Here is a 21,564-nt window from a genome sequence, read left to right as displayed (position 1 = left end):
TGTTTAGAGGTAGATTCTTTTTTTTTTTTTTTTTTTTAAAAAAAAACAAAAGAAGTTCACCTATTCCAGGAAATAAAGCTAACCAAAATTCCATTTTTCTCGTATCTCAAAAGTCTGACAATGCTGCCCAAAGCACTCAAATAAATTCTGATTTCAGGTTTGCTAATTGGTAACTACCATGTAAGGTGCTTTGTTCAAAGGATACATCTTTCCCTGGGAAAAATCTGGTAGGATTTGGCTGAATTCTTAAACAAAGAGATTTAAAATGCCTGCAACAATCCAAGGAGACTGGCAAGACATATTTTTTTGGAAAAATCTGTATTCTAGCAGCTAATTTTCCAGAGATTTTTTCACTTCATATTCTTCTTCAGATGACATCTTCCAATGTTTCTCAAGACGGTGCAGGACACTGAGCTACAGACTGTACAAACTTTGGGACTGGGCACATTTCTCTACCCAAATATCTACTCTGCCAATCCCAGGCAGTGTTAAGAAGTAACATCCTTGGCTGGGTAGAGAGAGGGCCCCAGAGAGATCTGCGAAGGCTCTAAAAACCAGCTCAAGACAATGCAGTGGAGTAACTGTGCGTGAGGGCTGGGAGTGGAGCCTGAGTGAGAAGAGTAGGAGTTTTGTCAGCGACTAGAGAGAGGTAGAGAGAAAAGGGACAAGACACTGGCCTTACGCTGAGGCAAAACACGGTGAGAACAGAAACCACGCTGAATCAGGGGATGAGGAACCCAGCAAGGGATTGGGACAAGAGTCCAACTGAAAATTATTATGTGAATATGTAATTAAAGACTATTCTCACATATACACACTGGAGCAACCCTAATATGTCAATGCCACACCTGTGAGTACTTCCCTTTGGAATCTTATTAGAAAACGCAGGAGCCACTGATATGCCACAACACACATACAGACATGGACAACTGATGGAGCCTGAGCGCCAAAAGAACAAATGTGAGCGTACACCCAGAATGCAAGTAAAACCTGAATCCTTCTTAAGGTCCAATTTACAGACCACCTCAGAGCATTTATGTTATAAACCAAAGCTACGCTTAAGCATAATGTAAGATGAGGAGGCACCAAGATGAAACACCCATCAAGAGGAACAAAGAGCTAATTCCTTTCTCTCTGGAATTATGCTGGAGGTTTACTAGCCACAGTGGAACTTTCTTTGCAAATTTCCTTGACGTGGATCTGTCACTAGCCTTAAACTGAAGTAAAGGACAATCCAAGGGCAATCATTCAAATACCCATTAATATATTCAGCTTCCAGATATTCAGATTCATTTCAGGAGAAAGAGAATTACAAAGATTAAATAAAGAGAAAAAGAAAAAAAAAGCTGATCTAGGCTGATGGTCTGCCACTGCAAACCTCTAAATTGTTTTCCGAAGCCTAGGAAGCAATGCCATTTCCAGACAGATTCCTCCACATGCTGTTTTCCTTTAACACTTGAACAGACAAGGAATATGAGACAGAATCGATATTGCCAATCAAATAACGGTAAAATTTCTAGTCCCTTCTACACACTGAAAAAATGGGATTTTGATCAGTATTCTTCCTCATTAATTTAATAGCAGCAGTAGGCAGTCAGACTTAATGAAGAGTACATACACCACATTCCTGCCACACACAGAGACCTGCTGCATTAAGACCATTAGCAGTGGCAATCCCTGGTATTTCCCTACATTTCCCTTCTTGCATGATGGAGAGAGGTCTATTATTAGCAGAAGGATACTTCATAAAGGCCAAATAACAACATAGAAGGAAAGGGGTGTTTGTTTGCTTGTTTGTTTTTTCCTGTTAACCCTTCCCCTTCACAAAATGGAACTAGGAGAATTAGAAAAAAGAAGTCTAATCTGTCTTTTTAAGGATCAAGCTACTGAGTAAGGTTGAAATGTTGCTCCGCGTATATGAAAACCCACCCTTTTCAGAAAATCCCTTTATTCAAATTGAGATAGTTCTTGACAACATCAGGTAGAACAAAAGAAATTAGCTTAACTACAGACTACCTAAAGAGCCTCTGCTTGGAAGCTGCTAATAAAAATCCACATGAGAGAGACTTTTTATGAGGTGTAGGGCACAACTTCTTTTTGCCATCCATTTGAACTGCACCTGTACACCTCAGTTCTCATCGCCTACTAAGAACAGAGCAGAAAGATTTTTTGTTTCACAGGAAACACTCTTAAAAAAACTCTCGTTACTGTTTCATGCTGCATTTATGCATAACAGTACAGGTCTGTCGAGGCATTCCTCCCACCTGAGTGACTGATGGGAACAGGAAGGACAGCACCGTGACTTGCCTACAGTTAGTTTTAAATAAAATGAAAGAAATTATTCCAGCTATCACAATCCTCCAGTATTCAAAACACAAATCCTGAAGGTTTGGTGAGGACATTTACTATCTACTTACATAGACAACAGGGCACTCCAATGTCAACAACTTTTCTAATTGCACTATAGCTACAGCTTATGGATCATTCATAAAATAGGACGCTAATGTATATGATTAGTTCCCCAAGTCTGGTGGCCTGTACTTGCACAAATACAACGCCCACTCCCATGCACCTGAAACTCTCGCAGAAATAAAGCTGTCATAAGAATCCAACCAACTACAGTTGTCTCCAAATCCCCTGAGATCTTACATGGGTTCAAGCGGCTAGGAAGCTCCCGATGGCAGAAACCACGCGAAATGAATGCAGAATGCAAAGCCTGGTTGGTTGGTTGGGTTTCCCTAAATTACCTTGACTCTAGCAATAAAATCTTACTAAAAGCAAACAGTTAGATGAGACATTAGCAATGGGGACATAGGGTTAAAACTTTAAATAACTTCATAAAGACCCATTTAGAAGATTATCAGGAGGTAATCTAACAAAACATTCTCTTTCCAAAACACAGCTTTTATTAAATATATACATTGTGCAGTGCCAGGACTCTGGCTGTTAACGGAATTATACAGATATATTTAAATGACTGATCTCTAGCTAATTACTTCTCCTCTGTAAAACAATGATGATCAAAAGAAACTGCCATCATCTATATCTTACAATATTATTTTTCCTTGACTATTTCGAACAAACACACCAGTTGGAGTCACACAATGCATTCAAAAGACAAAGCTAAAATGCTGAACTTTGCAGACATCTCTGGTAATAAGCATACATCTGAATAAATTCCAGGACAGAATTCCCTTCAGTCTCCATGAGTCAAAGACTTTAAGAAATATAGCCTAAAGAACACTGAAATGTCAGCCTAGGGATCTTCATCTGCCCCTGTGATTTAACTGGGCCTGTCCATCTAACAGGCAACTCATTCAGTTTCCTTAAATTCACATTAAAAACGTGATTTCTGCTACCACAGTACTACACTACAAAAAAAAAGCATCCCTTCCTCCTTCCTTATAATCCAAGGCAGCACGTATTCTAACAAGCAAGTGACTCAAACTTACATTTTTCTGAGGTTAGGCAATTTCTTGAAGAGTCCGAGGGCTTCCAAAACAGAAATATCATTGTCATTCAAACGCCTGATAGAAACAAAATAAGAGACATTTAATACTTCACAGTCACTGTGACATACAGGGCTGCCACACAGAGAACTATGACCTTTGTTAAGCAAGACACTATCTGCCATATGTTGCCCAGACTCCTAGAGTGAAAAGAGTTTAGCTTTGAAGGAAAGGGAACATACAAAGGCATCTACAGTAAAAGCTCAGGATGCCTTTAAGAGTGCAATGCCAAAGGACAATGTCAGAATACCGCCTTCTTCCAATGCACAGGATAAGGGATTATTAACCTTAACGCCTTGTTTTCGTGACTAAATTTCTCTCCCACACCCTCCTACAGCAGACATGCAATTGGAGGTGGGGTTTGTGTAAACAGAAGGATCTGATTTCAGCTCCTTTCCCATCGAAGTCTACTGGTCTTCAAAATTAATGCAGAGGCCACTGTCTTGGCAGGCTTGGGATGCAAAATTCTTTGTCTGATTACATGTAACGCCATTTTTCTATGTAGAGACTTTGCTGTGTTTCTGGATGTCTGTCTCCAATTTTTCTATCTTAACTTCAGATCAACAATTTTTATGGGGGTTTAAATCAATTGCCTTAAGTACAATAAATAGAATACTAACATAGAAAGAGAATTGTGTTTGAATGGGCTACTAATATAACAAAAGGTTCTTCGGTTATTAAGTAATAAACAGGTTTTCTCATAGTCTCTTTAGCAGTATATTATAATTCTGAATTCTGAAGAATCTCTAAAAGCAAATAAATTTCATAAAATCACTTATAGCTTAACAATACATTTTAGTAAGAGCCGTTTCACCCGAGTAGCAGGCACTGCTGAGATGGAATGGGCTCCTGAGCACAGATTTAACTCAGAAGGGTTAATCCATTTCTTAAATAAAAATGACCGGATGCAAAGACAAAGGACTCGGAGGTAGAATGGAAAGGAACCATACTGCCTGGGCCACATAACAGGTCAACACTTCAAGACGACACACACGGGGCAGCTGATGCACAGGGCCATGGCTCCTTTCTCATCCCCACAGTTGGTATGAATACTAATGAAGTAAGAGAATTGTGGTGCTTCTTTGAAATAAAATTAACTTCCCCTTTTTCACACAGGGATTAAAGTAGAAGGTGCCTTGGTCTGAGTCATGTTACAGCCTTTAAAAACTAGGAAAACCAACATGCCCTGCTGAGCACATCCTGGAGAGCCAGCACTTACAGATCAGTAGTATATTCAGGAAGGTGACTGGGTAACCGGGTGAGTTTTTGGTTAGAGCAGTCTACAATTGTTCCCTCGCAGCGACACTTCTCAGGACAGACAAGGTCCATGAAACACTTCCCAGTGAATTTACTTCTGTAATCCTCTGACCCTGCAATAAAAGGAGAATATATTCCAGAACACAGTTCCTGATAACTGCAGCAATCGGAGATTTTGTGGAATCTATTCTCAACACCGCCTCCTGTCAGCTCCCGGCTCCTGCACACGATTTTAATACTTGCCAAAGATTTTTGTTCCGCAATTTATCAAATTACTCCCCAGACTAGCCACTGGTTTTTCACCCCTTCCCTTGACAGATTAAGCCCTTGTCTAACCAGCCTACCTGTTAAGGTATTTTTTGAAGCACATCTAATTAGCTGTTGGAGTCTGCTTCAAATAAGCTCCAGCAAAGTCACTTCTTCCCATTTGGAATTTAGTCTCACAACAAGGAAAAGGGACCTCATGAAAGCAGGAGCTATCTTAGTGCATTCAAATGACAAAGGACTTTTAAAGATGTCATTAAAAAGCCCAAAATTTTTAGACGTCAGCTATTGGGAGTTATTTTTGAGAGCAATCTTTTATGAGAGAACCTTGTCAGTTTTCCAACAATGAGATACCTTTATTAACTATGTTAAACAAACAGCAAAGGAAAGTAATAGCAGTTTAAATCATTTTCATTTTAATTAAGGAACGGGTAGACCATACTTAGTGAGAAGCACTCCCTAATGTACCATTATACCATGATTGCCAGACCTCTTTGACTAGGTTTTTGACCCGTTCTAATGAAATGCTTTTGCAATTAGGCTCAGTGAACTAATCTGTCCTTTTCAGATTTGTTTTTTCTCTTTTAATAACAGCAGGTTGGAAACTTGATCTCTGTGTTTCAAGGAACCAGGAGTATTAATAAATGTGTATGTAAGCAAAGTGCTGCCAAGACCCCACCATGCAATACCTGCCCACTCACTTCATATTTCATAATGGAAGCCGCAGAATTGTCTCAGGAACCTTGTGTAATGCCCAGCAAACATAACCACCAAGAAGGATTTTTTAACTTTTCCAGAGTTTTAAAAGTCAATTGCAAGGCTTTCTCAGGAATGACCTGAGCAAGTGAAAACATCAATAAAAACTTCAACCTGAGCTGAAATTTGCTTTTAGAGACTTGATGACATTCATCACCTGCTTCCCCCTCTCAGACTGATAAATACACCACTGCTCTTTTTATGACCACGTACAATTTTCTGTAAGAAAAAAGAAGTCACCTAAACCCACCATGATTTTAATTTATGTTACACATTACCTGCACAGGATGATGCAGTGAAAGCAAGCAATTCTGCGGGCAATCTAACATTTTGATTCCACAGACACGCTTCAGTTTACTTTTGTAATTCCGAGCTAGATTATGAGAAACATCACATACAGCTTTGTACGCTACCACTTCTGTGGTGCTAAATACTTCACAGGTTATCATGCTTATTGTAAATTATACATCTAAAGTGAGACCTAGCTACTGTTTTTTAGTTTGACAGCACAGCACTTAAAATATTAGGGCCACTGGGCATTTTAAAGTATTATAAAAATACTTTCTCCACATTACCATCATTTAACTCATCCTTTCAAAAAAACCCATCTGCTTTCCAGTCCTACAAATTCCAGGCTTGGTAGTCAGGCTAAAATGTCAAGTGATGAGCATACTATGGCTTGATTACAACAACATACAGCTATTCTTTCTTAGATTTATAAGACGGTACATTTGGTTGTTTATGATTCTTTGGAAATAATGCCAAAGATGAACAGTTATCAGAGTTTATTAAAACTGCTACAATACAGTACACCCTGAAAAACCCACCAAATTTTTTCAGTGATCAGAAAGTGTCTTGGAAATCCCCAAATTAACCCTAGAAGAAGAAGCTCTTCGAATTTTCATTGTAAAAGCTTTCTTTGTAAGAATAATCACAAATGTTATGAAGTTACACAGTGTAAAAATTTATTAAGTATAGTTTTCAGTCTACTGATGGATACAAGATTCCTCTTCTATGGGAAAAAAGAAGCATGTGAAAGTAAGTGGAAAGCTTTATGAAGGAGAAAAAGGAGTATTGTAACATTAGAGGTTGAAATAACCTTTTTGGTTTTCTTTCAAGCTTTCTGACAAAGTACATAAAGAATATTTACCACATTTTGACTTAGCAGTCTCGCTCTCTTGATGGCATACAACTTTCCACACCGCATCAGCTGTAAGAAGTTGATCTTGCCTGGGCACGACTCCACTGCCTCCACGCTTGCAACAGGGGAAAGCCCTCACAACTCAGCAGGAGAGGAAGGGAGCAAACATCACCTTCATGCTTTTCTTTCTTTTCCTCTCTCATTTTTTTCCCTTTTCCTTTTTTTTTTTTTTCTAAATGAGTTTAAATAAGAGTTACCCAGGTAAGCGCTGAGTCAAAAGTAATCAATAGCATGTAGATGCTCAGCAAGTACTCAGTCAGTCATCTGTCAGACTGTGAGACAGCAGGAATCACCTGCCAAAGACTAGATACAATTTACTATTTGACCTGAGCCTTGAGATCCCTTGGACAGGTGGCTGCTCTGTGAAGATATTCCCATCTGGGATACTAATGTGAAACTCAGCCATCTGCTTGCAGAACTATTTAAGTGTGTATATCCATTTCTACACACAGGGCTTTATTAGTGTACTTCTGCAAGGCTCTGAGTGAACATGACAGGATTCAGGAAGTAAAATTAACCATCACATACATGTAGTACTTCTTGCACACTATAAAGTCACCTGTGGAAAGCCATGGAAAAGAGATGCAAGACAGGCACAGAAGAAACATTTGGCTTCATCTTACTATTTCAGACAAGACATTTGGTCATTTTATTACACCTGAAAGCATGCGTGCACTGTAGCTGAGAACTCTGTGAAGCTTGGCTGAACATAAAACATAACCTGGGAGATTCCAGTTATTTCCAAAAGTAAAAGGAATTAAGTTTGCTGTAAAATAAGTAGCCAAGGCAACAGCAAGGTCTATGTTTAACTGAGAGCAACTGTGTTTATCTGAATTGCTAGTTACTCTGATAACTTTTTCATTTCAACCTACGTGACACCACTTTGCAATTCCTCAGTATCATTAAACAAACACACATGCCATTCTACAAAACGGCAGTACTGAGATAAAGAAACACCACATTTCCAAGTGCTCAAAAATTTTAGGTGGCTTTCTAATACCCACATGGAGAAATTAAGCAACAGAGACAATGACCTTTTTGTACTATTCTTCTTCTTAAGCATTGTTTAGCAAACCTCATTTCAGTTTTTACAACTTAGCTTTGCCCAAAGGAAGTAAAAAGAGTGCTGGATGATCTGTTCTGGAAAAAATCAAGCTGTTTCAACAGGGGCTTAAATACTGACCTGACGTATTCATTCTAGGAAAGATGAATCCAGCTGCCTCATATTTGGCACCAAAAATATCATCACAGAGATCACTTGGCCTAAAACTTGGACAAAAACCCCAGGAATCCTGACAGTCACTTCTTCATGTAACCACTGATCACAATTCTCGTAGGTTTTCAGGAAAAAAATAAGGTACGTTGTTTGTCATAAGTTCACATCGGTAGTATTAATTCTTGTCGGTAATTACAGCTAAAATCTAAGAATCTCAGATGCCCTTCTTCTGATGGCTCAAAAGAGATATGTAACAAATGTGCAAGATGAGGTAGTATTTCCATATAAGAAAAATTCTGTATGAGAATCTCTAAGTCCTTTATAAATAGGTGTAATTATCTCTACTTTCCATAGTAGGGGAAGTTAGGCAGAAGTATGTTATAGATCTTATCTAAGCTGCCAAAGCTAAAAAGGCAAATTTGGGTACGCCGACTCAGCTTTGTGCTATGTAACTATTAGATAATACTGTTTTCATACAGGCCATGTTACCCATGTCATTTCAAGAGATAAAAGATAATGCTTTGTAGACTCTTCTGAAGTTCTTTTGCAGTATACATTTTCATAATGAAATGCCAACATGTTAAGATCAGGTCCAAAGTTACATTAAGTAGCAGGCATTTTGTTACAGAAACAGAAGCCAAAGCGTACCTCAAGTAGAAGGACTCACTGGACAGCTCAAATAGAGAGACGCAGCTTACGTTATTTATAAAGTAAGAAGACAAAAATGATTTTTCATCTCTGTAGGTACGGCTGGAATCACCCTTGAATCATATTAATCAACAGGATGCCTAACTTCATTGTAGGAGCAATTAAACGGATTAATTACTTAGAAATGGTTATTCTGCATGCAAGCCCTCTGGAAAATCTGTCACAAACATCACTAGGGCTCCCCCCTGCAGTGTCCGGGAGTCTGGTTAAGCAACACTTCACCTTTTTCATTTTTCCTGTGAGAAAAGGGGAATCTCTCACCTTTTGATGCTTCTGAAAACAGCAGAAGTATCCCAGCATGCCATGCGGCAGGGAGTATGCAGCCTTCCATGGTGCTTGACAGAACCATGTTCAATTTGTATTGTTCTACCACATGGTTAGATCAAGCACAAAGGAAAACCCCATGGACAGCCAGAGTCAGAGTTAGGCAGCGCCAAAGAGAGAAGAGCGTTGAGAGGAAGCAGCATGGAGAAGCACAAGCTGAAGGTTCACGGAGAGCTGCTCTCCACTCCACCCATGCAAAAAGGTGCTGGATACAAGAGGTCATCCTTTACGCTACAACTGCAGGAACACCCTGGAGCACAATTGGGGTTAGTGTACAAGAACAGAGCCCAGGCGAATTCAGAGACAGAACTAATATAATAGAAAATACTGCCGAAGGACTGCAAACAGCTCCTTCCAGAAAGGATGTGCATCTTCCACCACATATTGAATGCTCAATCTACCCTGCTCTTTATTAGCTACTTACTCTCTCCTGGTGTCACCTTTCAGTATACATGCCATTTTGGTTTGCTCTATTTATTCAAATGCAATCTTAGACATACCACAGCTCATATTAATAATAGTAGATTCTGAGCTGATGGCCAAGCTCTGGCATTAAATGCTCCCCAAGCTCCCTTTGAGCCTGATTTCAGCTCCCAGTGGCCTTTCATGTTGGTGGCACTTACAGTGACAATCTGTAACTACCACTGCTTTTCTTTTTTATTTTTTTTAATTTTTTTTTTCCTTTTCAACTGCACTTCACAGCAAGGCAGTACACGTGCTACTACAGACATATTAAGGGAAACAGGAGTATTTTGTTATTCTGTTTCTTGGCATAAGATTTGTTGGGTTTTGTATATCATTTGCAGACAGCATTCTCTCTCTTTCTGACATCCTGAATTATTTCAAACAACTTTACCTCTTGTAACTTATTCCTGCAACTTTGACATATAAAGTAGGGCATTCAGTTTTGGCTTGACTGCTCCCACTGAAATAAAACTCCCATTGACTTTAATGTCTGCAGAGCTATACCAGTGGAGAGTGCTTTTGAAAGTCACATCTCGAATGTTCTTACAGGCTTCACAAATGAGAGGGGAAGTGTCTGTCCCTCTGCAACTGCTCAGAACATTCTGCTGGACTTCAGTGAAGGTCAATGCTTGTGCTTTTCAAAAAAATACAACTTTCCTTAGTAAAGGGTTTGTGTTGCCCAAAGAACAAAGTCAGCATCGAGCAGATTATTCATTGCCTACATGGAGAACAATCAAGTACTTGAGCAGAGATGACAGATAATAGAGCAAGGGGCTCTGCTTCACCATTTTGCTATGAACCAGCATTATTACGCAGGAAGTCAACACACAATTACCTGCGAACTCCAGAAAATAAGTACAGTGTTAATGCAGTCACCTCATACTGGGGATCTGCATACTGCAATGAAAATAAGACAATTTGATTTACTGTTTATCTTTACAATCTCAGAAAGAAACTAAAGCAGATTTTTAGAGGAACCTAACACAATAAACCTTCAATCCCCACAAGCTGCCAAACTAGCCAGAGTCCTAACTGATACAAAAATTAAATTATTAATTTTCTTTTGTGACTCATGCAACATGGCACAGAGTGGCATTAATTTTCTTCCATGATTCATTCAAAGTATGTGTAACCTGGAATCCACACCTCATTTATTTACAAATTGTATCTATAACTAGCATTCCTGCCAATAATTTTGTATGGCTCTAGCAAAGAAGGATGCAGAGTTCCATATCCTTACTCCTGCACTGGTTTAATAAAACAGCAATTCTGGGCTCTTCAAATAAATTCATCCACATTACTCTGTTAAACAATGAGAAGTAACAGTTCATATCTTCCAAAGACTTCTATATTATATACCGATTTTCAGTATTAAGCGGAATATCTGTAATAAACTCAGTAATTTCAGTGTCAATGAACTCTTTCAGTCCTACTGGAAACAAATGCAGTCAGAGCCCTGCAAATGTCTTCCTGAGAAATCCCTAGAGAATATTTTGAACAAGTTTCTATTCCTCTGTTGCACTAATTAAACATCGCTTACAATAACTGCCTAAGCTAATCATCAACTACAATGAACAAGAGGTACCAGCACACAAAGAAAAGTCTGCCAAAACATGAATTTATGGCCCCAGAATTCATAAGAGGCAAAATACTCCATAGGCACAATTCTGGCCTTTCTGCTTGTTGCGGACTATTGCAAATAATGTGCAGGAACATAGACACCACCTCCTCTTTTTTTTTTTTTTTTTAATGGAATAATAATAAAAAAAGGCAAGCACACTAATTTGTAAATTACATTTAAAAAACCCCCAACTTCTGTAAGCCTTTGGATCATTTGGATCATAAGATCATTCTGCATAAATGTTTAAAAAAAAAAAATTGAAAAAAGAATGATCATATCTGCAGATATTTGCCAGTTTTCATGAAAACCCCCACCCTTTAGATACACTCTGCTCCCAAGCAGCGTTGTCTGGTTTGCTCTTACTGCTCTTCACCTCTGGTAATCCAAGATCTGTTCGTTTATCAGTCACTGAATCTGCAGATGGCTAAGAATTTGTATATAAGACCCTATTTTTAACTGTCCCATCAAGCTGTAACACCTCAAGGAGACTGCCGCAGTCTCCAAAGAGTCAGATAAAAATTTATTGTCCAACAGCAGGCTCAAACGTTCTTGCACTGGTTTTAGCTGACTAGCTCTCTTCATGCCAATGTCTCTCCAATTATTTTCTTTATCCTATTCAAGTGACCATTATACACACAAAAAAGTGCTAACTTTGCATCTCCGGTGTTGTTCAGCTGAATCTCAACACTCGCAATGGCAATGTGAGAGAGGAGAACAAACTTTGTCCCACCTTAGTTTTTGAGGTATCTGAGTTACAAGAGTAATCACTCAGCTTTCTGCCGTAGCTAATGAAGACACCTTCAGAGGACAACTCAGATCTCAAGTGAGGAATCTATGTAGCTCTGTATGCTGCCTATGTGGGGAATCGAGGACAACTGTGTTATTTGGATGCCTAAGTGATCTGGATGTATCTGTGACTCAATATTCATCCTCCCTCTTTTCATTGCCTCGTTACTATAATTGCAAATAAGGATGTTGGCTGGTGACAAAGCAGTTCAGATGTTTAGTTTTTTTGAAGACTACTTCAACTTAAAAATAAAATAAGACACAGACTTAAAATAAACTTTTAAACTGTGACACATCAATTTCCTTTCTTATTAAGAACCATACTCTCTGCCAAGCAGACCCACCTGCTCTCTGTTAAGCTTCTGCTTCCTTTAGTAAAATGGTTTCCATTCTGCCTGATTTTCCCCTGCTGCAGTGCAGGAAACCTTCCCCATAGTGTTCATCCTGAGCTAATGAAGGGTTAGAGTAACCCTAATGACACAAAATATTAACATAAAGATCTGAATTGCTATCAAAGATTTACAGAAAAGGGAGGGCTATAATCAGTATACAGTACAGCCAAATGACTTTTTCAACAAGAACATTTCTACAGTACAAGGGAATTTAGCTCCATTACTATTAGTCATAGCAGTCGCGTTGTGTTCTCTAACGTCTTCGACTTCAGAAAAATTTCATGCAAACCAAAGGTCAAATATACACAGTTACAGCAGTCAGTGAAGACTCAGGTTCATAATTACGAATTCAGTCTAGGATTTAATCTGCAGGTGATTTGCTGCTGTTAAACAACCTTCCATTCAGACAGAATTATTCTTACGCACAACAAATGCTTCATTATATGCAGAGAGCTTCTGAAGGTACTTTTGCTGAGTTTTTGTGTTTTTCAGGGGGGAAAAAAAAACAAAAAACAAACCACACACCATTTAACCGAATAAAAACAAAACAAAACCCACAAAGAAAGCCCCACAGAAAGAAATCTGAACGCAGTTAATTTTCCAGTTGTCCAGATCATAGGCAACGTTTCATATTCCTTTCTCTCAATCCGCTCAAGCAAAAGCCCTGGTGAGCAAAACTGCTGGAGCTTGGCCTCAGACAAGATTTACCCCAAACGTGACCAGGCCTAGAGCATCCTGTGCAGGACCGCCAATCCCCACCACTGTCACCTCCAGCATGGACAAGTGCTGGAGCTTGGTGCCTGCTCAGGCAGGGCTGCCGGAGACCAGCACGCTGAGGGCAGGCATCATCGCGAATCCCCGAGCAGGTGTCACTGCAGCACTGTAACAAGGCAGACAGGAGCAGGTGGATATCAATGCTTTTTATCAAACAGACAACGCTAAGGGCAGGAATATGAATACACAGTCTGTAAATGACTATTTGCTTTCTAGATATGGAAGGAATTGGCAAAGTTGTCACCAGAGTGATGGGCAAATTACAGGAACAACTGGAGAGTGTTTCGATCAGATGAATTATGTAAGATCTGGATTAAATTCACTTGCCTTTCATGACTTTTAAACACTGGTTGAGGAGTAGCAATACATTGCACCTTTCATTTCGAGAGCTCAAAGAGCTTAAACAGTGCTTGCATGTCACTAAGCAGAGAAGGGGATAACCTAGGGAGCCCAAGGGACAGGAAATGTATGAACAGCCCCAGGGACCGGACAAAAAGCCCTGAGGTGCAGCCTGTGTTCTCCTGACTGGGAATACTCTGTCCATTGACGTTCTATGCTTCTAAGGCTGAAATGCAGAGAAGAGAGAAGGAAATTTCAGGTGATCACATGTAATAGGAACTCTGTTCCAAAGTAGACAGGTAACCCAAGAAAGGTGAATATGTATGAAGACAAAGACTGGAAAAACACATAAAGATTTAGGAGGAAAACTGCAATTAGCAAGAAAAGGTTTTAACAAATGCCTTTGAAAATTACGAGTGAACAAACAGCAACTACATTACTACCTAATAACAGGACATCACACAAGAGAGATGAGACTAGCCCTAAATATGCATGCTCTGGATCCATACGAATCACGGAGGCTGACTTTGATTTGGGTTGGGTTAACAAGGAGAAGTGTCCAAAAAGGTGAGAATTGTGCTGGCAGATGGTTCGTTGTCCTCCTCCGCCTGTTCCCTGGGCTTTTCATTTGTACAGCACTACGTGGAACTTAAGTAACTAATTAAAGTCAAGTCATATACAATGTATGCCCCAATGCAAGAGGAAGCAGGAAGACAGGTTTACTTCATAGTATTTCAAATAGTAACCTTATTTCTAAGATTCTTATGTCTAAGAATTAGAAGATAAAAAGCTTTTGTGATGTGATGCTCATAGATATACATAGGCTTTGATCATTATCCAAAATGGTTTGTGTTGGTATGGTAGGTGTAACTTTCACCACTTTTGAAATACGCTATACTGAAAAATGCAAACGTATCACAGGGCAAAAAAAGATATACGGCTGAATACAAGGGCAGCTCTCTGCAAAAGCTATTTCATACGCAGTGTCACACAGCAACCAAGCATCTGCCAACTCCTGAAGTGACAATAAGCTACCACAGAGACAACACAATCTGCTCATAGATTCATTTCCCTTCCTCCTAAAGCCCAGTGCTGCTTTAGAAAACAAAACTGCCGTGTAGTGAACTTAATCAAATGCTACTGGGCAGAAGATTTTTGTTGTTCTTTCCCCACCGCCCCCTCCCCATTCCTACTAAGAATGGGAGCCTCCAGTGACCTATGGCTGGCAAGTACCATTGGATCCTTAGGTGGTCATAGCGGGCAGATGCAGCCAAAAAGAAAATGATCATCAGAATTTTACTGTTGCCACTGAAAATGACAGTATTTCCCTTTTCTAAACAGAAGAGACAGAGAATTAGTCACAGCCTGTTCCTCCAACTTCTCTTTCAAGAAAAACCTTTTCTGGTCTCGGATTCTATAGCTGTGGGAGAGACTTGAGCAAGGGGGAGGTTTATTACTTTTTGGTGCGTCACATTAAATGGAAGGCAGAAAAACATGGGAAATAGTATCTATTGCAATCTGAGGCTTAAACATATTTGATAGTATATTCAATAGCTTTGCTTGTCTCACAGCCCCGGGCAAAAACATGCCCCTTTCCCTGCTGTTCCTTCATTTCATGCTGTAATGCTTCCAATTCTCCTTTTAAAAATAATTATGTACATTATCTACCTATTGCACAGAATCTCCTTGCTATGGCCACTCATAACCTTTGCAGATGTTGCTCCATCATTATCAGTAAAAGCTTGAGTCATTTAGTTCAGGGAGGAAATAGCATCTGGGAAAAGTGCCTCGAAAATAAGTTAAAAAAGAAGACAAGTTCTTGCTAAATACTATTTAAAAGGATGGTGGGGAGCTGGAATGAAAACGGAAGGAAAGAATATGCAGAACTAAGTTTTCTAGATTATTATTTTTTTTTTTTTACTATGCTCCATAGTTTTGTCTTCACGGTTAATTAATCAAATACAGTTCAATTTAGTCCATCTGCATTTCTGCCATGTGTCCTCTTGACATTACCTTCTTGATGTTCCTCTACCATTCCAGACTGATGACAGTCCCCTGTACGATACTTTGTAGAATCCAAATGAATGTGGAAAACACACAGATTGTTTCAGGACAACCTCAGAATTTTGTGACTTCAGAACTGGCCCTTTCCCTATGTCAAAGTATTAAGCTCACCTAAGTTTAACTACCCATGGGTGTGATCCTGACACTGGCTGAGTACCTCTGCTCCCACTGAGCTCACGCTTTCTGTGCATCTGCATCCCTTCTTAAGGGTCAGGACAAAATCCCTTACATTGCTTCCTTAACCAACCCCTCATATTCACTGCTTTTTCCACAACAAAACCATCTTTCTGACCATTGACGTGTACTAAATGTATTAAAAAACTACATGAAAATATCAGGACCCTGAAACAAGAACCCTTTGAGAACAGAGATGCACATTTACAAAAGGATGTAAAATAAAAATTCTTTTCTCGGACAATGAGCAAAAGATGAAAAAACTAGACAGGGAGAAACCCACAGCCAGAAAGGACACTGACAAGTTACTAAGCATTGCCATCCCAGTGGGACTGTGCAGGCTTATCCCTGGATAAGACAAAGCACTGCTCAATAGTCTGACTTCTGAATGATGAAGATTCATTTCTCCTGGACTTTTTTGCACACCGACCTGCTGCGTTAAATCCTGGGATGAAACATATTCCTCAAGATGAAAACATGGAAAATTCCTGCTAAATGCCAAGTCTGAAGCAGCCATGATTCAAAGGGACAACTTGAGTAGAACAGGTGCCAAGGATGTCTGTTCTCTGGACTGATTTACAAACTAAGATTCTTCTAAACCATTAGACGTTCCCCCGTCTCATGTGAGCAGACAGTGAGTCGAGTTCAATGTATCTCATCGCCATCTGGAAACTCTATAGGCAAGGATACCTTCTCTATTGAGCTTTTGAATAGAATTAGTTTTCATCTAGCTGAAATCTTTGTTCTGAAGCTGCACAATCCCTGCTCTCGTCCTTCATAAGTCAGGTTTATGCCTTTTCCATGTGGTTTTGATATACTCATAGAACTGGAGACCAAGGGAAAAACAGCCTAATGCCTCAAGGAAAGGACCCCCAGGATAAGAACTCACACAAAATAATATTCTCAACATCACTAGGTACTGCGTTCTGTGTTGTTGCTCTTCTTAGCTATGACCTTTCATAAACGATATCAGATGGTGTTTGCCTTATCCAATAGCCTGTACCATTGTTCAAGGCATGCATGCATATACATAACATTAATTTCTCCAGCCTATTAATAAAAGCAGAAGAAAATAACAATGCCAAATTTGGTACAGATTTAAACGTATCTGTTTCTGCAGTCTACTCTCCTTTCTAAATTACATTTATGCATTTTCATTTCCAGTTTCTTTAAATATAACTATTACTGACTAATTAACTTGTTACTATGATGGACACAATCCAAAAACCTAGATAAAAGTATGTCATAATTTCAGTTCTGGTTATAAACTTTGTGGCTTGAGTCACAAGTGATTGAAGACTTTAACAAGCATGCCCAAGAAAACCTGACTGCAAATGAAGTTATCTTTATTTTATTTTCCCCATAAAGAGAAGGTTTAGCTCAGCATATTGCTCGCAGAGATACACAAAGCACAACGGATTGTTTTGGGCTGCTGCCATTCAGTTTCATGCTGCATCCCCGTCTAGAGTCATTAATCTTTTACCACCAGGAACACAATTAATCATGGGTTTGGGGTTTTTTTTTCAGAGGAAAAAGACAAAAATAATAGTGATTTTTACAGAAAACACTGTAAGGTACTCCACCAGTAACAGTCATTTTTCTTCTCAGTACACACTAATAGATTTGCTCATGGAAACCTGCTTGTCTTTACAGTATACAAAAATGCAGTAATCCAAAATACATATAACCAATAGAAAAAATACACGAAGAAGCAGTCTGCTTACTTGTGCTGTATAAGGCAATAAATGTCCTTTTATTGTTAGTAAAACTAACAGCTGGGCCATAAATAAAGAACTGAGAGGGTAGAGAAAAAGATGTTTATGTTACTTCAGAGGTTATTTTCAGGTGGAAACATTTTTCCATCTAGCTCACAACACAAAATCTTTGCCTAAACTATGATGCAAGTTTTGATTAAAAACTTACTAAACCCATAAATCTTACCAACTCCAATGGCAATCCTACTTTAATTAGTGCATGTTACTTGTGGATATATAAAAACAACCAAACTATAGAAGCACGTGGATCGATGCCATCCCCTCACCCCCAGCTTCACACACATGCTAGGTCAGAAAAGCCCACTGCCAGTTGTATAAAAACCTCAGTCATACTGTTCTCAGCCTTTTATGTCTGAGAACTTACTGGAGCTCAGCTCTCGTTAAGGTCAATTAGAGTTCTGCTCGAATACAAATGATGATCCAGCCACCTTCCACCCCTTCAAAATACAACATTTGCCACACGGATTCATATACATCTTCATAGTTTTCCTTAGACATTTTATAACCTAGTAATTCTTTAAAATTAAATGTCACAAGCTTTTCTCTTTTTTCTTTTCTTTGTTTTAAAGAGACACAAAGAAGACAACTGCCCTCCTTTTTTTTTTTCTTCCCCTTTTTTTTTTTTTTTTAATCCATAAGGTAATTGGCTTTCTGGAGAACTAACTGAATTTTCCAAATTTAATTTTAAAAGATGCTCCATAATATCCATTATAGCAAACACTGTCCTGCAGATTTGATTAGTAGGCTCTCTGGACCTGCTTATTTCTGAATTGAAAGTGCAGTACAGCCTGGATAAATGAATTACCTGAGCAGCGGAACTTCTTGCTCTTGATCTGGCTGATTCGTTTGTTGGCAAGGCGACGCGGATTGCTGCATCGAGCGCCGCTGGTTTCTATCGGATTATCCTGCAGGTAATCAGCCAGCCACTTCAAATGGCAGTCGCACACAAATGGATTCTGAGCTAAATGTCTGCGAGAAGGATGGGATGTTTAATCAGAAGTGACCTGTGACACTGTACTCCATCACTGTTTTTCACAAACGCAAACCTGAAGAGTGGAGTAATTGAATAAGCTTCCAAAAACCCAGGCCTGGCGGAAACCACACAGAGCTGCACATGAATGGGAGAATTCTGTGAGCTATCACATTTCATAGCTCATTAAGTCTGCTGCAAGTCCTTCCACAGAGGAAACAAAAAATTAAGATAGCAAAGCCTGCTTTAAAGGACACACACTTCCCATCTACAGAGTCCAGTGTTTTCTCCTGAAAGCTTGATATGCTGCCTTTTGAGAGAAATGTACCTTTTTAGATGCACCTGACCTGAAGATCATTTTGTATCCTGGTTTAAAAGAAATTTTATTGGCAAGCTCAGTTTTCTAGGGATCAAAATGAAAATTAGTAAAATGCCTTGGATCTGTGGGCAAAGCCAGAAGCGATCCAGAGGTCTTCTCTCAAGAGCGAGATTGATATTTGCATATACTCATCATGCGTAATAGTATTTCCCTTATACATATTTTTTCCTGGACCAAAAATTTTTACTTTTGAGACTGAACTGTTTATGCAAGGTAGAACTTGACTCTCTCCTTCACCAGAATTTGCACAACGTATTTCACACACAATTGGAAATAGGTATTATAGCATTGATTTTAACTGGATATCCAGATATTGTTAATAGAAATCTGCCGGAGGATCTTGGAGAGAAACAGCATTTCTCTTGCTGCTGTTATGATTCATTCCACTTGACAAAGTTGAGCACTATATCAGCAGAGTTTGTCAGGTCTGTCTCAGAGCCTGACTCTGATCTCAGTTAACTTGCACCGGTCCCTCTAACTTCCAGGGGAGCAGGACATGGCTCTCCAATAACTCCAAAAACAGTTTAAAAAAAGACAGATGTCTAAATTTGGTTTGGACAGAGGTGTAAAGTTATAGCTTCACAAGAACTCTGCACTGTTACTGGTAGTGTGTTTTTTCCACCTGTAGAAACTTAATTTCTTTTCTGTTTGCAGTTATATTTATGAACTGTCACTTAACAGAATAAGTATAAAAACCAACAGGGCAAGGGCTGTCAAGGAGTGGGAAGTGAGAGCACACATAGCAGAAAGTGCCTGAAGAAACTGAAGATTACTGTTGTAGTAGAGCCATTCCTGATGTGAAAGGTCCGATGAACAAACAAGCATATAGAGACAGGATATGGGACTGATTTTGTAGCTCTAGAAAAAAGGCAGAAAATGGTAATCACTTGGACTACTAAAAATGGGGGAATGAATCAAACCATTTAATGAAAAAGTGTCTTGGTGTGAAGCAACAAGTCCATTCTAAGCCACCAGGAGTGACAATAAAACCCCATGGAAACCAAGGAGAAATTTTCATACCTTAAGGGGTGTTACCTGTTGTTTAACTTGACAAATCTTGTATACCCCTGTAAATGAACTTTCCTTATCTCCCTTGTTTCCATATCTATGTACATACATAGCATGTTGCAGCAGAAGAAAGCACGGTAGAGGTGGAGAGGCAGGACTTGGGGGTGGGGGCGTCTGTACGTGATTATTGTAATGTCTTAATGGTTTGCAGCAATACATACTGGCCAGATATCTGCTGGGAATTAAGGTTGTGCTTATGGCTGCCTGAGGAGGTAGCAGGCAACCCTGCTGCTAGAAATCATCTCATTTTTATATGAATTAAAACACTTACAAAACTAATTTGACCAATACATTGCCAGTATTAAAATATATATGTGCATGTGTATACGTACATTTCCAGTACTAGAATATATATATGCATATTGTATATGCATATACATACATATATATATTTTAATACTGGAAACACATATACTTACACACTACATAAACACACAGAGTTTTATATCTATATATGCACACACGAATATATATAAACACACATACACAATATTGGGTGAGGGGGTTCTTCCTTGTTTTTCATTTATATCAGGCTGCCAACTCCAGCTCTGAAGGAGTACTATTCACTTTATTATTTTACTACTCACAGCTTTAGGATGAAGCCTTCTGTAAAATATCGAGTCATTTCTATTCTTTTGTTTCCAATTTTGCTTCTGATCCCTCTTCTCCTAATGCCTCCGATTCAAAGACTCTCAGAAGATGTTTAGTGGATTTTCATTATGGATCAAATAATACAACGTATCATTTCCCTTAAGTGGAATATCAGCTGAAATATGGTTTCAGAAGTCACCAGCTGTACAGTAGGACCCAGATCCAGTAAGGATCTCACTAGTTCATTAAAAAACTGTTAGGCAATGGTTTTAATAGTATCTGCTGTTCATGCATTGCAGAGTCAAATTTACATATTATCTTCCCAACAAACAGTATGAATGAATTACTCTGGAGCTCAATACACTTATGACATTTCTGTCACTACAGGCAGGCTGCATCGATAGCTGGCTGTGCCAAATTTATGCAACGCTTCTTTTTCTTACTCCTTTTATTTTTGTCAGAAAAGGAGGGGGCTACTACCTTGGGATCTCTTCCAAATTGTCTTAATGTCAGACATTTTGCCTTTGCAAAGACAGGCAACATCTTTGGGAGGAAAAAGAGAGAGCTGTCATTTATGATATGCCTGCATACTCACAGAGTCTGGATCGATCGGAGAGGTGCAAAGAGCCCCTTGCTGATGGTCTGCAGTTTGTTGTCATAAAGAGATAGCAGCTTGAGATTATGCAGACCTTGGAACGTGTTTACCCTCAGGCAGTTGATCTTATTGGCATTGAGAAGCCTGAAAACAGAGGAAAGGTTTATAATTCATTAATCTTGTAATAATCAAATAAAGATAGACTGAACTTTGGGGGTTAAATCTAAAGAAATATTAACCCAGTCACCAAAGCTAACCGACATTTAAAGGTCTTCATTTGCCTCGTGAACAGGTGAAAAAAAAAAAAAGTCAAAAATAGTACTCTCATAGCTGGGG

General features: G+C 39.1%; 1 protein-coding gene across 6 annotated transcripts in view; it reads right to left on the bottom strand.

The window, feature by feature from the left end:
• The window catches only part of SLIT3 (slit guidance ligand 3), a 521,231-nt gene that overhangs the window by 118,117 nt on the left and 381,550 nt on the right, over positions 1–21,564 (bottom strand). For all 6 annotated transcript variants that reach the window (XM_063348618.1, XM_063348619.1, XM_063348622.1 and 3 more), the window contains 4 exons: positions 21,229–21,372; positions 18,431–18,594; positions 4,729–4,879; positions 3,453–3,527 (listed from right to left, as the gene is read on the bottom strand). In XM_063348618.1, coding sequence (XP_063204688.1) covers positions 3,453–3,527; positions 4,729–4,879; positions 18,431–18,594; positions 21,229–21,372 — 534 coding nt within the window. The remainder of the gene's footprint in view (positions 1–3,452; positions 3,528–4,728; positions 4,880–18,430; positions 18,595–21,228; positions 21,373–21,564) is intronic.

This window comes from Chroicocephalus ridibundus, chromosome 11, assembly GCF_963924245.1.
Source record: "Chroicocephalus ridibundus chromosome 11, bChrRid1.1, whole genome shotgun sequence".
Classification (NCBI taxonomy): Eukaryota; Metazoa; Chordata; class Aves; order Charadriiformes; family Laridae; genus Chroicocephalus; species Chroicocephalus ridibundus.
The sequence above is the reverse complement of the archived record's forward strand: the minus strand, read 5'-3'. Positions and strand labels throughout refer to the sequence as shown.